We start from the raw sequence: 11,622 nt of genomic DNA on the forward strand, positions 1-11,622 counted from the left end.
TTCAAATAGTGGGGAAACAAGCCAAAACACCAACCTCTACACTTTCCTCACAATGATACAGCCGACTCTTTAAATTCATGCCTGTAATGTTACAAGAAATTGCAGAGAATTGTGGACGCAGGCACAGACCATCACACAAACCAACCTCCCTTGCATTGACTCCATTTACACCTCACGCTGCCTCGGCAAGGCCACAGGCATAATCAGGTCGCACCCACGGCCATCCTTCTTCTCCCCTCTCCAATCAGGCAAGAGGTATAGAAGTGTGAAAATACGCGTCCAGATTCAGGGACAGTTTCTTCCCAGCTGTTATCAGGCAACTGAACCATCCTACCACCAACTAGAGAGGAGTCCTGAGCTACTATCTACTTCATAAGAGACCCTCGGACTATCTTTGATAGGACCTTACATTCCAGGGAAAATCCATGCGGTCACAGGAAGAACGTGCAAACAGGAAGCACCCCTGGTCAGGATCGAACCAGAGTCTCTGGCGCTGAAACTGCAGACCCACCGTTGCATCGCTGTGCCTCCCTGTTCCTTAAGCATCAGTAATTAAGTCTATTCAACATCACATCGGGGTGGGAGATTGCAACCTTCACGTGGTCCGCCCTGTTTCGACAAATGCAATCAACCCGGTGTGCACAGTCAAATAAGATCAAATAGAACAAGTTGTCCTACAACTTTAGGCTGTGCACGCCATACGCAAGAAGAAGAAGAACATCACATCAGTGCAAATCCAGAATTAATAGGGCCTAAGCAATTGAGCCCTGGTTTTGAATGTAATTCCACCATGTTGCATGCAATATTGCACGTACCAAGTCCACTGATAACTGTTACAGTGAGAGCTCACTACAATTATTTTGGAACCGTTTATCTTGGAAGCTAGTCTGACCTGACCACTTTGCAGTGAAGAAACACTGTGCCCTTCAGAAAAGTTTCCAAACCAAATTAACAATGACAAGCATACTGACCTCAGACATGCATTGTTCAAACGTTTAACATTCAATTTTAATATAAAGTTAATATTCAATTCTCAGCTCCAGTGGAATATTGTGACTGCAACATCATAGAACAGTACAGTATAGGAATAGGCCCTTTGGCCCACAGAGTCTGTGCTGAACATGATGCCAAGATAAAGTAATCTCCTTTGCCTGCATGAGATCCACATCCCTCCATTTCCATGTGCCTATCCAAAAGCCTCTTAAATGTCCCTATCATATCTGCATCCAATACCACACCCAGTAGGGCGTCCCAGGCACCCACCACTCTGTCTAAAATACTTGCCCCACACATCTCCTTTAAACTTTGCCCCTCTCACCTTAAAGCTATGCCCTCCAGTGTTTGTCATTATCACCATGGGAAAAAAGGTCTGACTGTCTACCCAATCTATGCCTCTCATAATTGTATATACTTCTATCATGTGTCATTCTTGCCATAGAGAGAGTACAGAGAAGGTTCACCAGACTGATTCCTGGGATGGCAGGATTTTCATATGAAGAAAGATTGGATAGGCTCGGCTTGTACTCGCTAGAATTTAGAAGATTAAGGGGGGGATCTTATAGAAACTTACAAAGTTCTTAAGGGGTTGGACAGGCTAGATGCAGGAAGATTGTTCTTGATGTTGGGGAAGTCCAGAACAAGGGGTCACAGTTTGAGGATAAGGGGGAAGTCTTTTAGGACCGAGATGAGAACATTCTTTTTCACACAGAGAGTGGTGAATCTGTGGAATTCTCTGCCACAGGGGGTGGTTGAGGTTATATTTAAGAGGGAGCTAGATGTGGCCCTTGTGGCTAAAGGGATCAGAGGGTATGGTGAGAAGGCAGGTACAAGATACGGAGTTGGATGATCAGCCATGATCATATTGAATGGCGGTGCAGGCTCGAAGGGCTAAATGGTCTACTCCTGCACCTATTTTCTATGTTTCTATGTATCCCCTCCACCTCCAACGTTGCAGAGAAAACAATCCAAGTCTGTCCAACCTCTGTGTAGAACTAATGCCCCCTAATCTAAGCAGCATCATGTGCAGTACCTTCTTTACCACTCTTTCTACTCTTGTCATCACTTCCAGGTTGCTATGGACTGGGGCCTTGAAATCCCTCATTAATGCCATTGTGGGTCTTGCCATCAACCAGGTACCTTCCCTCTTACATTTGACCTACCAACGTGCAACACCTTACACTTGCTCAGGGTAAACTTCATAGCTCAAAATGTACCCTAATTCCCAGCATTACCTATAACAGGTCACATAAAACCCCAAACCACCAAAACACCAACAAAGATCACGAGGTAATTCAGAAATGGCAACACTCAATAGTAAATAACACCAGTTTTTCAAAGTACTTATCGTGATTACAATAATGAACTTTAAACAGCTTTGGGTTGATGTGAACATTTTCCTCTTTAAATTCTGCTGATAAGTAAACTGGGCAAGCCAACTTTCTTCCAGGGATAGTGGAGGGGTTATCACTATTAATCTGCTGAGTATGTGCCAATCTGACTTCGAGATGAAGAAATCTGCAGTCTACTTTTTATTGGCCAAAGCCAATCATATCTTGAGTGCTGAGTTTCCTGGTACGATGAACAGCCGCAGAGAATTCGCCAGTGCACGTCTTCCAATTTATTTAAGAAAGTGGGTGCAAAGTGTGCTAATTTAATTTAATCCTTTATAACGCCCCTTCACATCTGTGACTAGATGGATAATCCCATTTAAAGAAATATAGTGATGAATACCACAAATTCATTGTTTTGGTATAAACTTTAAGATAAAAGTGAGACTGTGTCAATTGTTTTTTGTTGAACATTAGCGTTTCATTCAGATAAATATGTGGTGCTGCATGGAGCTTAATTTGGTTGAAGGCAAGATGTTGCATGAGATTAGTTCAGATCAATGAGAGGCATTGCATTTTGGTAAAATAAACCAGGGCAGGACTTGCACAGTAAGTGGTAGGGATCCAGGGAGTGTTGTCGAACAGAGACATGGGAGTGCATGTGTGCATTTCCAACAAGTGGGTGGCACAAGTGGACAGGATGGGGAAGAAGGCATTTGCCACACCTGCCTTCGTCAGTCAGAGTGTTAAGAACAGGAGTTGGGACATCATATTATAGCTGCCCAAAATGCTACTAAGACCACACCTGGAGTAGGTCTGGCTGCCCTGCTACAAGAATGACGTCAGTAAATTAGAAACGGTGCAAAACAGATTTGGGTATGTAGCTAGGTCTCGAGGGTTTGAGCAATAAGGAGAGGTTAGAAAGCATGGGTGGTATTTCCCTGGAGCATGGGAAGCTGTGGGGTGACTAGATAAGAGTTAAATAGTCACGAGGGGCATGGATAAGATAAATTGCCACAGTCTTTTCCCCAGGGTAGGGGAGTTAAACATTTCAGAGTATAGATTTAAAAAAGACCAGAGGAGCAACTTTTGACACACAGGAAGTACATGTATAGAAACATAGAAAATAGGTGCAGAATGCCTGCACCGCCATTCGATATGATCATGGCTGATCATCCAACTCAGTATCCCATCCCTGCCTTCTCTCCATACCCCCTGATCCCTTTAGTCACAAGGGCCACATCTAAATCCCTCTTAAATATAGCCAATTAACTGGCCTCAACTACCTTCTGTGGCAGAGAATTCCACAGAATGAGCTGGAATGAGCTGCCAGAGAAAGTGATAGAAATTAGGTTAATTGCAATATTGAAAAGACACTTGGACAGAAAAGGTTTGGAAGGATACAGGCCAGGCTGAGGCAAGTGGGACTAGTTCTGTCGAGTAAATTGGTCGGAATGGATGAGTTAGGTTAAGGGTCTATTTTCATGCACCACGACCAAGTGCATTTAAGTCAAGTCACTCCAAGCATTAAATGGCCAGATTATCTTTTCAAATGCATGTTGCTGGAATCAGGATGCTGTGGTCAAACAACAGTAACCCAACAGATGAGTTTACAGGTTCTAACCTCCAAATAACATACAAAGCCGTCCCTGCAACTTATTTTCCTTCTGCAATAGGATGCAACGTTTGGTCACTGAACACTACTTGAGCTGATGAAACATGAAAGCTTAGAAACCAATGGCTTCTCTTTACATACTATATTTAACATAGAACAGTACAGGTACGGCATAGTGGTGCAGGGGTAGTTTTGCTGCCTTACAGCACCAGAGATCCAGGTTCGATCCTGACCTCGGGTGTTGTCTGTACGGAGTTTGTATGTTCACCCTGTGACTGCATAGGTTTTCTCCGGATGCTCCGGTTTCATTAGACAATAGGTACAGGAGTAGGCCATTCGGCCCTTCGAGCCAGCACCGCCATTCACTGTGATCATGGCTGATCACCCACACTCAATACCCCGTTCCTGCCTTTACCCCATATTCCGTTACTCGGCTATCTTAAAGAGCTCTATCCAATTCTCTCTTGAAAGCATACAGAGAATTGGCCTCCACTGCCTTCTGAGGCAGAGAATTCCACAGATTCACAACTCTCTGTGTGAAAAAGTTTTTCCTCATGTCTGTTCTAATAAGGCTTACCCCTTATTCTTAAACTGTGGCCCCTGGTTCTAAAGACATACAGGTTTGCAGGTTAATTAGCATCTGTAAAATTATCCTAGGTCCGTAGGATAGAACTAGGGGTGATTGCTGGTGGGCATAGACTCGGTGGGCCATAGGGCCTGTTTCCATGCTGTATCTCTAAACTAAAATAGGAACAGACCTTTCTGCCCACAATACCTGTGCTGAATATAATGTCAAGAAAACCCAATCTCCTCTGTCTGCATGTGATCCATACCCTTCCATTCCCTATATATCCATGTACCTATCTAAAACCTTCTTATATGCCTTGGATTTACCACCACCACCCCTGGCAGTGTGTTCCAGGCCCCACCACCCTTTTGATCCACACATCTCCTTTAAACTTTGGCCCTCTCACCTTAAAGCTATGCCCTCTAGTCTTTGATATTTCCACCCTGGGAAAAAAAAGGTTCCGACTGCCTAACCTATCTATGCCTCAAATAATTGTATATCCTTCTGCCAGTTCTCTCATCAACCTCCTGTGTTGCAGAGAAAACAATCCAAGACCATCCAACCTCTCCCTGTAGTTAATGGCCTCTAATCCGGGCAGCGTTTTGGTCAGCCTCTTCTGCACCCTTTCCAAAGCCTCCACATCCTTCTTGCATCACTGATGAAAACTGCACTCATTACTTCAAATGTGGCCTAAATGTGGCCTAACCAAAGCCCCATAAAGCCCCATAAAGCATGACTGACTGACTCCTATAATGAATGTACCAACCAACTAAAGGCAAGCATGCCGTACGCCTTCTTTGCTGCTCAATCTGTGTTGCCACTTTCAAAGAGTTATGGACTTGGACCCAACAATCCCCCTGAACATCATTGTTGTGAAGGGTCTTGCCGTTAATTGTATACTTTCCCCTTGCATACCTTAACATAACAACAAGATGCCTAAATTTTTGAAAGGATCAGTCAAAAAACAAACTCAGACATAAAAGGCATGAGGAATGAGCTTGAAAGAATTGGTGAAAGTAACACCAAATATAGATATATATATATAGAGAGAGTGAGAGAGTGGGGGCAGGAAGGCTTAAGCAGGGAAGACGGACAGCTGTGTGCCTTGACTTCTAAAGACTCACAGCTGTCAATAGTTGAACAATTACATTTTGTGTTGAGCAATGTAAATATTTCAGGGTGTTACAAAGCCGGAGGAGATTAAAGAGATGGGGGGAAGGCAGTGGATGAAAGGATTAGAAAATAAGTTGTTGCTCTATAATGCGGAGAATTCTGCACTCTGTATCTTTCCCTTCACTCTGCCCATTATACTTGAGTTTGGCTTGATTGTACTCATGTATAGTACGATCAGATTTGGTTGGATAGCATGGACAAAGCTTTTCTCTGTAGACCAATACATGTGACAATAATAAACCTAAAGGATGGAATTTTTTTTAATTTCAAGGCAACGAGGAACAAAGGAGAAAGGCACCCTAATTCAAATACCTGCCCCACTTTGTCCTGCCTCTTCCCCTTCCCAGACCTGTTATTGAGTGAGGATATATTGTATAGTTGAAAGTGAAGTCTAGCCCTTAGATGGCATGTTACACACTGCTGCCAACAAACAGGCAACATCAAAGATAGACACAAAATGCTGGAGTAACTCAGCCAGCCAGGTAGACAGCATCTCTGGAGAAAGGGAATAGGTGATCTTTCTGGTCAGACTGAGTGAGAGTCAGGGGAGAGGGAAAGCTAGGAGACAACATCAGATCAGTTCATGGCTGAAGATGCAAGGTGAGTTTGTCACTGCACCCTCCACACATTCACTCGATCCAACCATACCAGGAGAGACATTACAATGGCCAGCCTGATGAATGAATGGCTTCTCATCACTTTATTTACAGCATATTTGTATTCAGAAGTTCATAAGTTCTAGGAGCAGAATTAGACCATTCGGCCCATCGAGTCTACTCTGCCATTCAATCATGGCTGATCTATCTTTCCCTCTCAACCCATTTCCCTGCCTTCTCCCCATAAACCCCCGACACCCGTACTAATCAATAATCTGTCAATCTCTGCCTTAAAAATATCCATTGACTTGGCCTCCACAACCATCTGATTTAGTTGAGAATTCCACACATTCACCACCTTCTGACTAAAGAAATTCCACCTCATCTCTTTTCTAATGGTACGTCCTTTTATTCTGAGGCTGTGCCCTCTTGTCCGAGACTCTCCCACTATTGGAAACATCTTCTCCACGTTCACTCTATCCAGGACAAACTTCACTCTACTCTGGGCAAAATCTGCAGGCTTCAAATGAAAATCGTCTTTACCCACTGTATGGCCGAGATTCATTCTGCACTGCTTTATCGGTTTGATGATCTGATAATCAACATTTTATTTTGTGGGTGAACTATTTGAATGTACCAGCTGCACGAGAAACATGACTTTGCATTTAACAGGTCAACCACAATAACATCACTTTGTTTTGCTGTTGTATTTAGATGGGGGGGGGGGGGGGGGGGGGGGGGGGGGGCTACAACATTGGGGTAAACAGGGCAGTTTCTATTTGTGTAATAAATTAACAGGCCCTGCCAAAAATATTCCAGAAGTGTTGGCATAAATTTGGAAGACTTATTCCTGTCATTGTACATTATATTGGGAACACACACTCATCATCTATATAAACAGTATTAGACTGAACTTCAAATATTTAGAGTGTCAAACCTCAGTCCAAAGAATGTATGGTATTTTATATTTCTGACAGTGTGTGGATTATCCAGAAAACACAGTGTCCCATTTCTTGCATGGGAAGAGCAAGGAATCAGAGTAATTCATTTCAGTCGCCTTAGATTATTGTGAGCACCTCTTCACCATTGCTACCGAGGTCAGATACGGACCATTATCCGCCGCTTCTACAGAATTAATCTCCCTGCGACTTTACTGAACATTGCGGTGCCTCTGCGCCAGATTTCTCAAGGATGTATCCAGCCCCAGTAACGCTGTACCAGCCACGGTCTACGGCTCCAGACTGTCTACCGCCCTCCCTCCAAAATAAAATTCCCCCCGGAATTCTCGGTGCAATCTCGTCAGCCTACATACACATGGTTTTATTGAAGGCAAAAATGCGGGGCATCGTGATATTAGGCAACGCAAGCAACACAATTAGACCATTATCTCCTCGCCTATCGAGCCCTGCATTCGTTGCACCTCCAGGCAAGAGCGTTGCAATTGAAGTGGAAACACGTTGATGTGACTGCAGATATCGGGCGCACGGCTGGATGCGAATCATTATTAACCAGGGCTCGCGGTTTTCACCGGGGGTATGTGTGCGTATGTGAGGCAGTGAGATGGAAGGGGTGGGGGCATATGGGTTTGGGGCGTTTAATTGGGGTTGAGAAAGAGGGAGGAAGATTGTTTTGGAGAAAGCGGCACTTGATATTTTGCCGCACTGGAGATATAAATCTCGCCCATTCACCCATGGAGTGAGTGTCTTTTATGGCAAGCCATGTTTGCAACTGGATAGCTCCAGGGAGCCCTGTTCGCTATTGAAGACTGGAGCAGTCAGTGCGTGTTGTGTGTGTGTGTGCGTGAGACACCATTTGGTTTGTCCGCCCGTTGACAGCACAGGCACTGTCAATCCAGTTTAAACACAGTGTGGACTGGCTAAAATAAAAATCACAGACTTGCAATTACAACCAAATGAATGACAACAAACACATAAATGGCACAATCTTTGATGGCGGGTAGGGTTATTTAGGGCTGGTGGATAGGGTTGTTGGGGGAAAGGGTGGATGGAGGAAGGGGTGGATGGAAGAAGGGGTGACTTGGGGCTGGTTAGAAGAGGGGGGGGGGGGTGGTGGATGGGAGGTGGATGAGGGCTTTTTTGGGGGGCTGGTTGGAAGGTTTGAAGCTCGGCTTACCTGTGTCTTGTCTAAACTGATGCATGGATTGCAAGTCGATGATATAAGGAGAGAGCTGCGGGTCCGCCTGCCCCAGCACCACGCTGCCCCGGGCATTGCACTTCACGATGTTCTCGATGTGGTGACACACGGTGGCCCCGTACGGTCTCCAGCGGCCGTGCTCGTTCAACCATTCCCACACCACCACCCGGGCGAAATTCTGCGGGGGGAAGCCGAAGCCGCTAGCCGACAGCATCGCCGGGGCGGCGGAGCGAGCCATGCCCCCCACCCCCCCTCTCCTCGCCACCCCCCACCCCTCTCACTCCCCTCTTCCCCCTTTGCTGCCCCGCTCCCCGCCGCCGTCCCTCACACAGCGGGGAGGTGGGTCCGCTCTCTATCTCTGTCTTCCCTTTGTCTCTCTCTGTCTGTCTGTCTCTCAGGTGTAAAGACGCCGTGTAGAACAGTCCTCCAGCCTGTCTGCCTGGGTCTCTCCCTCTCACACACCAGCCTAGAGCCAGCACATCTCCCCCTCTCTCTATCTCTCTGTCTCCAACACTGTGATCCGCATGTGACGCGCCGGGGCGGGCCTCGGGTGGAATTGATTGGCGATGCATGTGTATGTCAACGCTGGCAACAAAGTAAGCAGCGAGTGAGATTTCATTTTCAAACAAAACAAGCAGAGGAGCCATCCCTAAATGAGAAAGCAAGAGGGGTCTTTGTTTTAAAAAAAGGCAAGGCAGTGATATAAACCAGTGGAATGAGAAAGGACAATAGAATTAAGGGTCTCAAAGTCGATCTTTTTCCTCCCGAAGCGGTAGCAACAGGGATCCGAGGAATGAGCGCTGGAGGGAGGGGGAAACCAGCTAGCTAGCGAGCCCCTCCCGATACGCCTCCTCCATGGGAAACCGAGAGGAGATGATCAAGACAGGCAGGGGCAAGCCCACGGGGGATTTAAACGAACCAGTTGCTATTTGCAGCAGGCGAGAGCTTCTTGAAACCAATCACCCTTGCACCGTAAAGGTGGAAGTGCTTGTTTTGGGTCGCAAAAGCTAGTGGACCTTATCTCCACCAAAGATACAAGAACAAGCCTTCCATGATCTTTGATCTCCACAGGGTTTAGAATTTGAGGGAAATCATGTGCGGAGGTTCTTTGTCGTTGAATCAGGACTTAGGGACCACAGGGAGAGGTTGAGTAGGCTAGGGCTTCATGCCTTGAAGTGCAGGAGCATGAAGGGGTGATCTCATAGAGGTGTATACATCATGAGAGGATTAGATGAGGTAAATGCAGAGAGTCTTTTACCCAAAGTAGGCGATTGGAGAACCAGAGGGCATAGGTTTTAGGTGAGGGGGGAAAGATGTAATTGGAACCTGAGCGGCAACTTTTTCCACACAAAGGGTGGTTGGTATATTGAACAAGCTGCCGGAGGTTGTAATTAAGGCAGGTACTATCAAAATGCTTCAGAACATTTGGTCAGGTACATGGATAGGATAGGTTTGGCAGCCAAATGCAGGCAGGTGGGACTTGTGGAGATGGGACATGTTGGGCCGAAGGGCCTGTTTCCACGCTATGAAAAGTATTCTCAACATTCTCTTTATCTTGAAAGGTGTCTATTTTGGTTTAAAACACTAAGTGCTGAAGGAGCTCAGCTGGTCAGGCAGCATCTGTGGAGGGAAGCCACATTGGAGAGACAACATTTGGGTTGGGGACCGTTCATCAAACTCAATAGGTCACCTGTCCATTCCCTCCACAGATGCTGCCTGACCCACTTTGTGGTTTGCTCAAGATTCCAGCATCTGCAGCCCCAGCGCCAATATTCCAATTAATATTGAAGAAAATGCACGAACGAGCAAAGATGGGAACATTCCAATGAATTTAGCCGCAGAAGTTGGGTGTATTCGTAGGTCAGATAAGGAATCAGGACCTTTACATTCCATTTCCCAATGTGGCTTCTAACATCAATTTCTGCTATGGGAGAGCATATACATAAAATACATTATATTTTCTTTTCTTGTGTTTCCCTTACAAACTATTTTTGAGAGGTACAATAATCAAAGAAACGGGGACAATATATTCACATTTTTCAATTAGCTATTTGCTGAAATGGTGAACCATGTTATGCAGATATAGTGATTGGAGAACCAATTATCGACACATACCAGACCCGGTCATTGAAAACACACATCACCAGATTCAGGAACAGCTTCTACCCCTCTGTTATCAGATTTCTGAGCAGTTCGCCCATAAACTAGGGTGAGGTCCTGATCTTCCAACCAACCTCATTGCAAACATTGGACTTTTTCTTTGGAATGTAACTCTACAATGCTGTAAAACTATATTCTGCACATGAGTATTTTTCTCTTTGCTCCAGCTGTTGAACTTGTGCATGGCTTAATTGTAGTACTGTATAGTTTTGTCTAATTTAATTGGATAGCATGCAAACTAAAGCTTTTCACTGTATCTCGGTACACGTGACAATAATAGACCAATACCAATACAAAACTCAGAAATATTTCCTGATAGGAATAGATGCTGCAGTGGAGTAGGAGCATATTATTCGCCCCTGGTCTTCCAGCCCAGCCCTCACTAATGGGATCAACATCCCTTTTATCTGCTGGTTCATATGTGACTCCAATTTAAACCAAGTTGGGCAATCCCCAGATGCATTTCCTGGAGTATCTGAAATTGCAGCACCAATCAGTTCAGTATTCATCACAGTGATATTGAATTGGCAACCTCATCCAGAAACCTTTGTATGCTTTAATATTGTAAATTCTTTCTTGGTTTGAAACATTTTGTAATAATTCATGCATTAGAAGATTGAGGAGATTTGGCATGTTGGCAAATTCTCCATCAAACTCTACTGGTGTACGGTAGAGAGCATACTGACTTGGATCGGCAACCTGTCTATCACAGGTACTGAGCTTCAGACCATCAAAGGTATTTACAAGAGACACTGCCTCTAAATGTCCACCAGCATCTTCAGAGACCCACACCACCCTGACCGTGCTCTCATTTCACTCCTACCATTGGGAAGAAGGTATAGGAGCCTGAAAACTGTCATGTCCAGGTTCAGGAGCAGCTTATTCCCTACAACCATCAGACTATTAAACGCTACAACCTCCAAATAAGCTCTGAACTATGTTGACTTGGGGACATATGTTTGACTTTGCATTATTATTGTCTATTTATTTCTGTTTGATTTTTTTATACACTGGATATATTTTTGTTGT

The 11,622-nt window shown here is 45.0% G+C and overlaps 1 protein-coding gene across 1 annotated transcript in view; it reads right to left on the minus strand.

Annotated features, from left to right (window-relative positions):
* dtx1 (deltex E3 ubiquitin ligase 1) overlaps positions 1 to 8,952 on the minus strand; it is a 187,460-nt gene extending 178,508 nt beyond the window's left edge. Inside the window, exon 1 of the mRNA XM_033043343.1 lies at positions 8,413 to 8,952. Within this exon, the coding sequence (XP_032899234.1) occupies positions 8,413 to 8,671 (259 nt within the window). The 5' untranslated portion in view covers positions 8,672 to 8,952. The remainder of the gene's footprint in view (positions 1 to 8,412) is intronic.
* Positions 8,953 to 11,622: the final 2,670 nt, after the last annotated feature.

The sequence above is a fragment of the Amblyraja radiata genome, chromosome 25 (assembly GCF_010909765.2).
Source record: "Amblyraja radiata isolate CabotCenter1 chromosome 25, sAmbRad1.1.pri, whole genome shotgun sequence".
NCBI lineage: Eukaryota > Metazoa > Chordata > Chondrichthyes > Rajiformes > Rajidae > Amblyraja > Amblyraja radiata.